This window comes from Taudactylus pleione, unplaced genomic scaffold, assembly GCF_031769625.1.
Source record: "Taudactylus pleione unplaced genomic scaffold, aTauple2 ptg000296l, whole genome shotgun sequence".
NCBI classification, from domain to species: Eukaryota; Metazoa; Chordata; class Amphibia; order Anura; family Myobatrachidae; genus Taudactylus; species Taudactylus pleione.
This window is the reverse complement of record NW_028284698.1, coordinates 15,634,650-15,647,431: the sequence shown is the minus strand read 5'-3', so window position 1 is coordinate 15,647,431 and position 12,782 is coordinate 15,634,650. Positions and strand designations below refer to the sequence as shown.

The 12,782-nt window shown below is 42.3% G+C and overlaps 1 protein-coding gene across 4 annotated transcripts in view; it reads right to left on the bottom strand.

Moving 5' to 3' along the window:
- LOC148511735 (synaptotagmin-like protein 2) overlaps positions 1 to 12,782 on the bottom strand; it is a 155,615-nt gene that overhangs the window by 21,354 nt on the left and 121,479 nt on the right. For all 4 annotated transcript variants that reach the window (XM_088482864.1, XM_088482863.1, XM_088482865.1 and 1 more), the window contains 4 exons: positions 10,764 to 10,862; positions 9,454 to 9,545; positions 9,135 to 9,236; positions 8,095 to 8,264 (listed from right to left, as the gene is read on the bottom strand). In XM_088482864.1, the coding sequence (XP_088338990.1) occupies positions 8,095 to 8,264; positions 9,135 to 9,236; positions 9,454 to 9,545; positions 10,764 to 10,862 (463 nt within the window). The remainder of the gene's footprint in view (positions 1 to 8,094; positions 8,265 to 9,134; positions 9,237 to 9,453; positions 9,546 to 10,763; positions 10,863 to 12,782) is intronic.

Below are 12,782 nucleotides of genomic sequence, written 5' to 3'. Positions count from 1 at the left end.
ATAACATTGAATATTAGCACCAAGGATTACATGCTACGGATTATTAAACTTTATTGAGTCACAAGAGATCATTTCTATTGAAAAAAAAATGACAATCACTAATGGAGTCTGCAATCTATGGAGGCCAACCAAAAGATAGCTGTTATCTGTATGCAAAGTATGAGACTTAAATTAGATTTTTATTATGTGTTGTTTAGTGATTCAATTCTGCTATTGTCATTTACTTTAATAGCTGCAGTCATAATTGAGATCAATGCTGGCACAAAGTCCAATATATTTATAACCAAATTAGACTATAACCTTGTGCCTCATATCAATTATGCCTCCATTTCATTAATATATTGGCTCAGGCCACAAAATGGCTGCCTCTACTGCACTGTGTAGGTGGTACAGGTGTACTTTGTAATGACTCATGTATATACATTTAAATATTCAAAAAAAGGTTTCAAATTGTTCCCTAAAACATGAAGGCATAAAGCAGAGATAACATACATAACAATACAGTTGTTTACTGTAGTTAGGGAGAAGTAAACTCTATTCAGAAGATAACGTATTAAACAGATATCTATTTCCTGTACAGTACTTTGCAATAAACACCTTTTATTGGAAGTGGTATATGCAGTTTGACAGCTAGAAATAGTGACATAATTCACCCTGCCAGGATTACAATGGTGATGATGAGATAAATGTGTTTGAATTGTTCTAACAAGTCTCTTCTGTAATTATCACAGAAAGTGTCCCAGTGGCACTTAGATATAAGTAGCACCTACGCTGCAAAGCTGCAGCACTGTGTTAATTACCAGAGGACTGTGAAGGATTATTCTAATAATACTTCACATTTTAAAGGTAAAATATATCCAACTGATAAGAAAAGTTTATTTACATATTCATTTTCTGCATAGGAAAAGGAGCACTAAAAGTAAAATATAAATGACTTTATATAAAGGATCAGGAATTAGCACATACACACGTCAATATACACACAACTTTATCTACACAACATGTATACAGCTACACACATATGTACAGTAAACACACAGAAAGTTATGCATATAGCGCTCTATTTATACCCTAAGGTGTACAAATAATGTACAGAGGTTTACAACATTTAAATGCATGTATGACATTGATGGGGTGTATTTATAGTGCATACGGAAAGTATTCACAGCGCTTCACTTTTTCCACATTTTGTAATGTTACAGTCTTATTCCAAAATGGAATAAATTCATTTGTGTCCTCAAAATTCTACACACAATACCCCATTATGACAATGTGTAAAAAGTTTTTTTTTGAGATTTTTGCAAATTTATTAAAAAAATAAATAAATCACATGTACATAAGTATTCACAGCCTTTGCCATGAAGCTCAAAATTGAGCTCAGGTGCATCCTGTTTCCACTGATCATCCTTGAGATGTTCCTACAGCTTAATTGGAGTCCACCTGTGGTAAATTCAGTTGATTGGACATGATTTTGAAAGGCATACACCTGTCTATATAAGGTCCCACACTTGACAGTGCATGTCAGAGCACAAACCAAGCATGAAGTCCAAGGAATTGTCTGTAGACCTCCGAGACAGGACTGTTTCGACGCACAAATCTGGGGAAGGGTACAGAAAAATATCTGCTGCTTTGAAAGTCCCAATGAGCACAGTGGCCTCCATCATCCATAAATGGAAGAAGGTCGGAACCAACAGGACTCTTCCTAGAGTTGGCTGGCTGTCTAAACTGAGCAATCGGGGGAGAAGGGCCCTAGTAAGGGAGGTGACCAAGAACCCGGTGGTCACTCTGTCAGAGCTACAGCATTCCTCTGTGGAGAGAGGAGAACCTTCCAGAAGGACAACCATCTCTGTAGCAATCCACCAATCAGGCCTGTATGGTAGAGTGGCCAGGCGGAAGCCACTCCTTAGTAATAAGCACATGGCAGCCTGCATGGAGTTTGCCAAAATGCACCTGAAGGACTCTCAAACCATGAGAAACAAAATTATCTGGTCTGATGAGACAGAGATTGAACTCTTTGGCGTGAATGCCAGGCATTATGTTTGGAGGAAACCAGGCACCGCTCATCACCAGGCCAATACCATCCCTACAGTGAAGCATTGTGGTGGCAGCATCATGCTGTGGGATATTTTTCAGTGGCAGGAACTGGGAGACTAGTCAGGATAGAGGGAAAGATGAATGCAGCAATGTACAGAGACATCCTGGATGAAAACCTGCTCCAGAGCGCTCTTGACCTCAGACTGGGGCGACGGTTCATCTTTCAGCAGGACAATGACCCTAAGCACACAGCCAAGATATCAAAGGAGTGGCTTCAGGACAACTCTGTGAATGTCCTTGAGTGGCCCAGCCAGAGCCCAGACTTGAATCTGGAGAGATCTGAAAATGGCTTTGCACTGACTCTTCCCATCCAACCTGATGGAGCTTGAGAGGTGCTGGAAAGAGGAATGGGCAAAACTGGCCAAAGATAGGTGAGCCAAGCTTGTGGCATCATATTCAAAAAGACGAGGCTGTAATTGCTGCCAAAGTATTGAGCAAAGGCTGTGAATACTTATGTACATGTGATTTCTTAGTTGTTTTTTTTAATTAAATTTGCAAAAATGTCAAACAAACTTTTTACATGTTGTCATTATGGGGTATGGTGTGTAGAATTTTGTGGACAAAAATGAATTTATTACATTTTGGAATAAGGCTGTAATATAACAAAATGTGGAAAAAGTGAAGCGCTGTGAATACTTTCCAGATGCACTGTATTTTACATTTTGTCTGTGGTGCTTGATTCACTATAAGCATGTCCCTATGGAATGCTGGAAATGTTACCCACAGTATATTGAGGGCAGAGACATAAGTATGGTTAGAAAAAGAATGTATGAGGCGCTGTTGTTGCTATAAATAAAACAAACTGAGCCGGGGTTAAACATTAGGGTATTTATCAAAGCTTATCCTGGGTGTACATTTAGAATAGCCGACATATTGGTCGTTCAATTAAACAGCCGATATATCGTGTGTGCATCGGCCAGTGTGTACAGACGATATGTCTGTAAACAACATTATTCACAGACATATTGTGTCGGCTGTGCAGAACAGCCAATGGCAGATATATCTGCACATCATGCTGTGTGTACGGTTGGTCTGCCGACCACCCGTACACTTCCTGGACAGGCAGTTGGAGAGGGGGGTGCAAAGCGTCCCCCAACCAGCGGGACCCCCAGCCATATAGAGGTGTTGGTTGTTCAGGATGAATGAACAACCATCATCTGCAGATATATCTTTCAGAGAGTGATAAAATTATGAGAGATAAAGTACCAATCAATCAGCCTCTAATTTTTTTACAAGTTGTGTTTGAAAAATGAAAGATAGAAGCTGACTGGTTGGTACTTTGGGGTCTATGTACTAAGCCTTGGAGAGAGATAAAGAGGACAAGATAAAGTAACAACCAATCAGCTCCTGTCATTTTTCAAACACAGCCTGTAAATTGACAGTTAGGAGTAGAGTGGTTGGTACTTTGGCCCTCATTCAGAGCCGTACGCTCTGAGAAGAGCGCACGCTCTGAATGAGGGCCGTCCTCCATAACTATGGAGCGTCCTCCTGGACGCTCGTATAGCTGTGGGTCACCACCCACAGCCTATACGAGCGAGCAGTTTGATGGCCGCGATGGTCTTGACCATCGCGACCATCGAAACCTGCGAGCCGGAGCCTGCAGTTGAGGTTTTCAACCGCAAGGCCCGGAGTGATTTTGGCTCTATCAGAGCCAAAATCACTCCCACTGACATCACTAGTGATGTCAGTGGGCCAGCTTCTGACGGGAGGCGTTCCCTTAGGAACGCCCCCGTCAGGGAGGCACGCCCCCGTCACGCCCACCAAAGGGGGCGTGCTGTCAATCAACATCGACAGCACGCCCCCTTTGATCAGACACAACGAGCGAAGGAAAGTCCTTCGCTCGTCGCGTCTGGTGCATGCGCACGACGGAGCTCCCTCCGTCGTGCGCATGCTCAGTGCAGAACATAGACCCACTTGCGAGCGGACAGCCGCTCGCGAGTGGGTCTGAATCAGGCCCTTTATCTCCGTCCACTTTATATTTCTCTAAAGCTTAGTACATCGAGCCCTTTAGCTCTCACAATTTTATCTCTCTCCAAGCGTTGATAATTACCCCATACTTTATCAATGTGCACATCCACTTTGTACACACTAATCCGCTTCTATCGCAATTTTCTTTAGAACTGTCAAATAAATCATATGTTCAAAGGCAAATGATTGGTTCCTTTGGAAATCTAATTTATCTGTTTTTCATGCTGCTGATCGAAAACTGCTGCTATATCCTAGTCTGGCGTCACTAAGTTTTTTATTTACATACAATTTTGTGTATCTTGTGGGTTTTTTTTTTATTCTGCATTATTATATAATATTTTACATTTACTTAATGTAATAATGTGTATGTTTTATGACTCTTAGGGCCCCATTTAACAATGATGTATAACCCCTTTAGCACTCACTAAACGGGTTATGTCTCCCTTTCAGTATTCAACAAACAGCGTTATTCTAAGATTACCGCTGTTTGTCACTGCATAGCTCTCGCCATCTTTAGAGCAATGCGGTTCCCATTGCCAGTAATGGGGACCTAGCAGCAACATTTTACTGCTTCAGCAACGCCTTTCAGGCACTGCCGGGTCCCCACCGGGTTAAACGGTCATACAAATGCGCAGACTTACCATTCCGCATGAGCATAACAGAGTAGCCCGTCGCTGGCAGCAATAGGCCGCAAGCAGCTGAACGTAGGACCCCGCCGTCGAGGAGGACGCTGCTGGACATCGCCGGCGAGGTAAGTAATAATGAACACCAGTGGCATATTCATTTGTATGACTGTGATACTAAATGAAATATGCCACTTGTGTTTAGTTTGTTATTACATGGGCTACTTACCTTCTGATGAAACCAGGAATAGCATAACCCCGGAGAAACGCGTTAAGGATTTCATACCTTGCACTCAGACTTTTCATTCCACAGTCTGCTTATTTGGAGCTATTGGGAAGCGATCACATCCAGGACGCCGCAAGCGGCCTCTACACACAGACACTGTGGTTCCGTCCGGTGCGCTCAAAGAGAGAGCACGCACACCCACCCGGCTCTGCTCCAGAGACAGAGCGATAGACGGAGACCTGCAGATTGCACAGTCACCTAAGGAATACCATCAGCCGGTGGCCACGGCTTATCCTGACTCATTTGTTACCAGTATACCAGCTACGCGCTCAGTCCCCGTCTGGAACGGATCTCGGCGCGACATCAGGTACTAGTCTGATCGCCCACAAACGTTATAATTGGCAATACCCAAAGGTGACTATTCACACCATTTCGTCTGTGACACCCTATTTACTTCCCATTATCCCACAGCCATATGTTCCATAGAGAACCACAGTGGAAATATTGCAGACCGCAGATTTAAAGGAGAAGACCGTCAAGGGGTCTATTACACCATTACTAAAGCTATTTGCTGTATACAGAGTGTGCATCGTATTTGTGGATTTTATTATTTTACATGTTTGTTAATAAATGTTGTTATTAAATGTGTGTGGTCCCTCTTGAATCTACAAGCGCTCCCATATTTTTTATACACATTGTTCTATTAACAGGTGCAGAACCTGTTTTGAGAGCTGCCAGTATTTTCGAGAGTATATCAATTTGTCTTTCTCAGCGTACCTGACTTTTTTTGGAGGTTATTAAATGGGGCCCTTAATGTTTAAAACTGGGTTGAAGTTGCTTGGGCATGCTGAGACATGTAGCTCCACAGCAGCTGGAGTGCCACACATTGCCTACCCCTGCCCTTGCACATTCGTAGCTCCATTTTGTGTAAGGGCGTGGTTGATATGCATGCAGGAGAAATTTTCCCACCATCAGCAGTGAGGGAGAAAGCAGATCGTCATCAGCTCTGGTGGAGATTCGTGCCTATAGTATTGCGGTGTTCATATCATGCACAGGAGTGCATGTGCCGAGTGTCGCCTGCGGTGACTGCTGTGCCTCTGTCCGTCCCGGCCTGCACTGACCACTCCTCTCCATCCTGGCCTGCTTTGATCCCTGTTGTCTGTCCCAGTCTACGCTGATCCTCCTGTACGTCCCCGACTGTCTACTGTTTCCTATCTCCGGCTGCATAGAGCTCTCCAGTAGTAGGGTCTATGTGTGGCCAGGGATTGCGGAGTGGCTTCAGAGGGATAGTGGTGTGACCACGAGGGGAGGGGGGTTATGTTGTACTTTCTGGCACCATTATTTTATGTGAAATGTGGTCCGTTATTACTGGTGGGTGGGGGGAGGAGCAGGGGAGCTGTGTAGAGCAGTGAGGGGGCTTCCATTTTACTGTATCCATTCAAGTGTGACCATTTTGTGGACTAGTATAGTGTGTATAACAGTTGCATAACACACAGAGCTGTGCTCCTCACTCACTCCTGTAATTTTTTGGGGGGAAACGATGGTCTGGTTCCTACACTTTCATCCTGGCTCCTAGATTTTAGAAAAATTTGTCAAGCCCTGATATCATTTCTCTATGTTTTATGTATTATCTTAGCATTGTCAAGCACTGTATGTCTGGCACTACATAAATGATTACAAAAATACATAAGTATATCTTAAAACACACTGTTTGCTAATACAGACATTAGTTACACTTGGATACAGCACCATTTATCAAACAAGTTTCTCCTGTCCTTGAAATATCAAATGTTTCACAATAGACACATTCTTCACATGTCACTGCTAATGTCCAAATAATCTCTAAACCACAGTAGAGCTTATGCATGCACAATTCAGTAACACAATAGTAGTGCTCTATTTCAGGATATGCAACCTATATCTGTCAGCCTTACCCCTCCCTACATTGTCTGCGAGCCTGGGCAAAGCATGCTGGGGAATTGTAGTTCACAAGATAAGGACTAATCTGCAAAATCCAGTTACGTTAAATGAATAAGGTGCGACACCGCAGTGGCTGACTACCTAAAATACTACTGTGAGTCGCAGAGATTCATTATGATATGAGGACTAAAGGGGAATATTCAATTTTGAGGGAATAGTCCGTTGCCAGACTTTTTGCAGTCATCGCTGGATTCCAGGTCGAAAAAGTATCACGCTCGTCCCTGCGATTCCCCATATTCAATTTCAAATTGGTGAAAACGGGACCTGGCGAAAAGGAAATCTGCAAAAAGTTCTGTCATTTTTAGAGAAATCAGCCTGACACCCCCCAAAAGAGGTTTTGCATTTTTCTAGAAAGTGGTGAAGAATAGCATTTAGCAACTTTTTGGGCAAAATACAGCAAGTAGTTCCATCAAATTTGGGGTACATGAAAAGGGGTGCAAGCATATTTTACAGTGGCTATTGTTAACTTTGAAAAATCATGAAAAATCCACCTGCCGCAATGACCTGCAATCAAAAAAACACCTGGCGCATACTTGGGGACCCCCCCTGAGTCTATTTAGCTAGTTTAGAAGTTTGTCCCCCTACTTTTAATTTTTCACCTCCAAAATTATAGTACCTTTTTTGGGGTGTCCTGTGGTAATTTTTTTAAGTTTTTTGACACAGAATACCTTTGGGGGACTGTCCAAGGGGAGCAGGGTGGTTTTTCGGAGTTTGTACGCCAAAACCCCAATTCTGCACTTTTTTTCATAGGTGATACTTTTTCGCAAGATCTGGTGCATTGACTTTTCGCAGCAGCGAAAAGCCGGAAAAATTGAATACGGGGATAAGTGAGAAATGCGAAAATGACGTCATCGGTGAGAAAGTATTGCCGATAACGGCTTTACGCAACCTAATTGAATATGGCCCTAGGTCTATTTCAGCAGTGTCCTACAAAATAAGCCTATATCCATAGTCGGTGATAATGGACTTCAGCACTATCTATAGAAGGGTTCTTGTTTTTTTAAAACAATGACAAATAAATACTCCTTCTTTCACCAAAAAACTCCACCCTACACCTGGTTACTACACAGAAAAGCGATTCAAATGTTTAAAATAGTGTAGGTAAATTGGGGAGTGCGCGAGGGTTGGTAGGGTGTCCATAAGAGGTTCACCAGGGGCCCAGAGCAGCTTTAAAAATGTGCTGTGCGGTGCGATAATACTAACGGGTCTGATCGTCCTTTCTTCTCATCCACAACTGCCAGGTCCTTGCACTGAGCCACGTGTACGAGGAACTCACGGCTCTTCTCATCATAGTCCAGGGAAAACTGAACCGTTCCCTGTGCATCCACACTGCCAAAGTCACCACTGTACACGCTGAGGACACTATTACTGACCTGCCACAGGAAACAAGACAAAAACATTATCTGCATATGATGCAATGCATTAATGACATCTGCTCTGCACTTCTCAGAAATATCAGCTTTTAACGTTTTAACTGGACAGAGAACACACTGACAATTCATCCACAACTGCACAGAAGCAGACATTTCTGCATATGTAATGCATTTTTTATTTAGGTGTGGTTTTGGGAAGACAGGGCATATTTTGTGTTGCATTGCCTCTGGGCTCCGTGGCTGCCACACCCCGTGCACCAGCGGAGGCTCGGATCCTGTAATAATATAATGTGTGCCAGAGCTTTGGACAAACTTCAGCATTAAATAAAGCATAATTGAAAAATGAAATCAATCTTATGTCTATTTATTGAGATATTATTTTTAGGTGCACTCAAAATATCGACTATCTTCAAAGCACTTAAAGCATTCATTTTCCAATACACACGGGTAGGGTCCTACATAGAATGGTATCTGGTGCATCCATCGCTATGGTCATCCATCTTTCTGCTCCAGCTACTTGTTTTATGACGTCATGAAAACTGGTAGCATATGTGTCCTGCTGTGGCATTGCACACAGTCAAGCAAGATATGAAATGGGCAGGGTTGTAACAGCTAGTAGGCTATGATGTTAACAGCAGCACAGAGTTGTTCAGCTCAGCGACTTGTATGTGACCATATATAGCAAGTTAGAAGTGGGAGGAGCTAGTCCAACATGTAGCCAACCCGAGGAGCCAAACATTAACAAAAGCACATATCAATGAGGTGGGTCTGCTCTGCTCTATATGAAACATAGTTATACATCCAACTAGCTTCTCTGCTAGAGTCTCACCACTATGATTTATAAAGCTTTTACATCTTTCTACTACTTACAGAAGAGACCGATGCCATATCTGAGGAGTTACTGCCACTGCTAAGTGTCTTTCTATGTCTCTTGAGCTTGAAGCTGATTTCAGATGCAGTGTCAGATTCAGTCTAAAATGAAAACCAGGATTGAGGCACCAGTATTGGGACAATAACTGAAACATACACGTATGTATAACTTTTTGAATATTGCTCATTAAAAATAAATTGCAGGTAAATATTCTTGTCATCGTGATATATCTATAAGTATACATGTATGTACTTCTATTGCAGGCAACAAACACAACTTTAAAGCACAGGAATATGCTTGTCCTGTACATACTCTTACCTCTGAGTGCAGGGCTGGAGTGGATCTGCTCAGCTCTTTAGCTCGTTCAGGCTCCAGAAGCTGATGACTTAACGTGTTTGGTTTGTTATATGCTGAGACAAACAAAAGGAGGAAATTAATAGTGATAGACATAACCTTGAGAAAGGCCTGTGTAGGGAACCAAAATGTCCATCTGTACACAACTAGGATACATTAAATTGGCAACATGTGATCAGTATTCCTCTATCCTCCTTAAGACTAAAGTGTATAGTACTGAATAGAACACACTTACTACATCTCACCGTGGTGTGTTCTGGGTCTTCGTTTTTTTCCTATAAGCAATGTACTAGGAAATGCAAGAGTTAAACTATCATCTAAAGAGTGCTGCATTGTGAATTCGCTGTCCAGTGTAACCCCGCACAAAAGGATTTCTGCTACAAATGAATTATGCTTGCGATTTACTGCTCCCTACAGGCATCCTGAGAAAGAAGACATAAGGAAAGGGAATTATGGTCCTCATTTACTAACGACTTTTATCACCAAAATGAGTGATACATTTCACTGTGTATGATAAATGGTGCTCCAGCCAATCAGCTCCCAACTGTCAACTGTTAGAAAAATGACAGTTGGGAGCTGATTGGCTGGAGCAACATTTATCATACACAGTGACATTTCTCACTCGTTTTGGTGATAAAACTCGTTAGTAAATGGGGCCCATATGACAAATTTATTGGACAGGTCTGCACTAAATACATGATTCCCAATGCAGCCCTTACAGTTAAGTGTTCTAAATCCAGAGGGCATTTAAATTATTCATTTTTAAATTGAAGTACAAATACCCATTATGCTAAAAATTAGGATGATGCAATATTTGCTGGTAAATTGAAAGAATAATATAATACAAAGACAAAACATTCAAATGAAACAATGAGAACCAGAACACGTGTTCTCCTTATTTCATGCTTTTTGCATCTGAGGCTCCCCCTGCACAGACTGTCAGCAGTTCTTTATAACATAACAAAGGCCTCAGGGAACCTGTTTCACACCTGACTCCATAACTTGTATCAGGAAAATGGATGTGGATGAACAAACACTGTATTTGTAAACTAGAGTAAACTGAACGCATGATTTCCAAGGCACTGACAGATGGGCACAGGGTTGCCCTATCATGTTCTGCATAGTTTACCATTCTCCTGGCTTTTACAAGAACTATTAAATCTCCAAGAGAACAAAAAGAAAATAATTAAAATAAAGGGCAAATGTTATCTTTACCAAAACCTGGAGAAAACAATTACTGGGAAAGATAAACTGTTTGATCCTGTAAAACTCACTTTCTGTTGTTGTATAAATATTCACCATGCTTTTTGCGTTACTAACACTGCTGGCCTTGGATGCAGCAACAACTTCAGGACAATCATCAACACTCCTGCCTGGAGATAAAATAAAGCGGTTATGGGGGTTTATCATCACAGAACATGACATTCTGCTAGCTTATTAAATAGACCTAATTGTGAAACACAAGTAGCCTTTCCTAATGAAGCTAATAACATATTTATGCAATATGTCTCATTGTATTTATATTTGCTGTGTAGCTGAGAGCAAGCTATTGTCCTATGTTATCAGCCTTTTCAGGCTGTTCCTCAGTAGGAATTGATCTCACAGAGTATCTTCCATTCTGTTATGCTACTCTGTATATTTGTGAATGTTATTATTAGCTCTTTTATATAAACCAATTTGTATTTTAGGTTTAGCGATTCTGAAAGCAGAGATCACATTTGCACAAAGAAATATTTATAAGGCTACTGAGTCTAAGATACTACATCAAGGATATATGTATATACCAGATTTGCATAGATACTACATGGGGCTTGCAGGGGTGTAACATTTGCGTGTGTGCTCTGACTTGTCATATTGGAGTGTTCCTTGCGGTTTGATGGGCTAAATACAGTAATGCACCAAGTTATTAATAATGCTTTATTATGTATTTAATATTTAGGTGATTACGTTTTTCTCTTCATAAAGTACTTGATTTTTCCAAAATCCCTTGAGATGGGTGTAAATCAGTGCTGTATCTGCTAAAATGTCAAGGAGATTCCCAGATTTCTGTCAATCCATCTGGAGACCCCAGATAGTCTGCAATGTTCTTGTATGGTGGCAGAGAAGTGGGCAAGGACAAGGGCACAATGACAAAATTGGCCTCCTCATGGCTTTGTGATGATGCAAAACATTTAATTGTGCAGACTTCTGATGCACTGGCTGATGGGTCATGATGATGCAAATTCAACCACACAAATTAGCCCTCTTTACCTCCAAGAGGACAGGTCTACAAAGTTGGCAAGTATGTAGTCATGACCTACCCTCCTGTGCCACATCTACCACACAAATTAAAAACAAATGAGAAGGAAATAAATATACCACCCCTTCCACGCATAAATCGCAGCTTATCAAAATGTATGTAACTAGAAGGGATGTAACCAGTGTTTGCATTTCACTTGGAGGCCTGGTTTAGTGTTCTTGTTTTCTGTAGTACCGAGCCAGAGATAGTCAACTGTTGTTGTCCAGGATTGGAGGAACAAGTATCAGCAAGCTAGCACATGTAGTCCTGCAGAAAAATAATTAAGGGTATCAAATAGAAAAGACTGTGCTTGTACAGTAAGTACGAACTAGAGTACTCTAACAGTCCGGTCTGGGTACTGAAGAGCCGTGAACAAGTTGTGGAGGTGTGGCCACGCCCCCTACAAATAATATATAAAAAACCCACTATGTGCAGCACTGTGAAGCGGGAGAGAGGCTGCTGCCACTGACAGGTAAGAAGTGTTACAGAGGGGAAAGGGGGGACCAGATCTAGCCCTCCACCATGTCTTTCGATCAAGCCTGCTAATTGATACCCTCCTCCCTCGTCCGCTCTTGGCGCCCCAGCTAAGTTTCCTGATCTCTGAAACTGATGTCCAACAGAACATGAAGTCAGGGCAGGTGGCAGGACAGAAGCAGCTGTTCAGTACTGTTCTCCATCAGCAGGCACTTTACTTGCCTATAAATGAGAGAAAGCAGTGACACACCATAAGCGCACACAGGGGGTTTCTGAGTACCCAGAAACCTCCCCTACCCGCCGATCAGTGGCGTAGCGCCACTTGTCATGGGCCAGGTCACTGGTTTGTAGTGCGAACTGCAGTGAGTGTGGTCCGCACTACACAGTAACAAATGCACCGCCGCTGGTGACAGGTAGTACACTCGTACTACCTAGCGGCGGTGTGTTTGTTTTAACAGCCAATGTGAGTCAAACAGACTCTCATTGGCTGCTGCATCCACGTAGGGAGCTGGGCTGGAGCTCACTCGTGAGCTCCACCTTC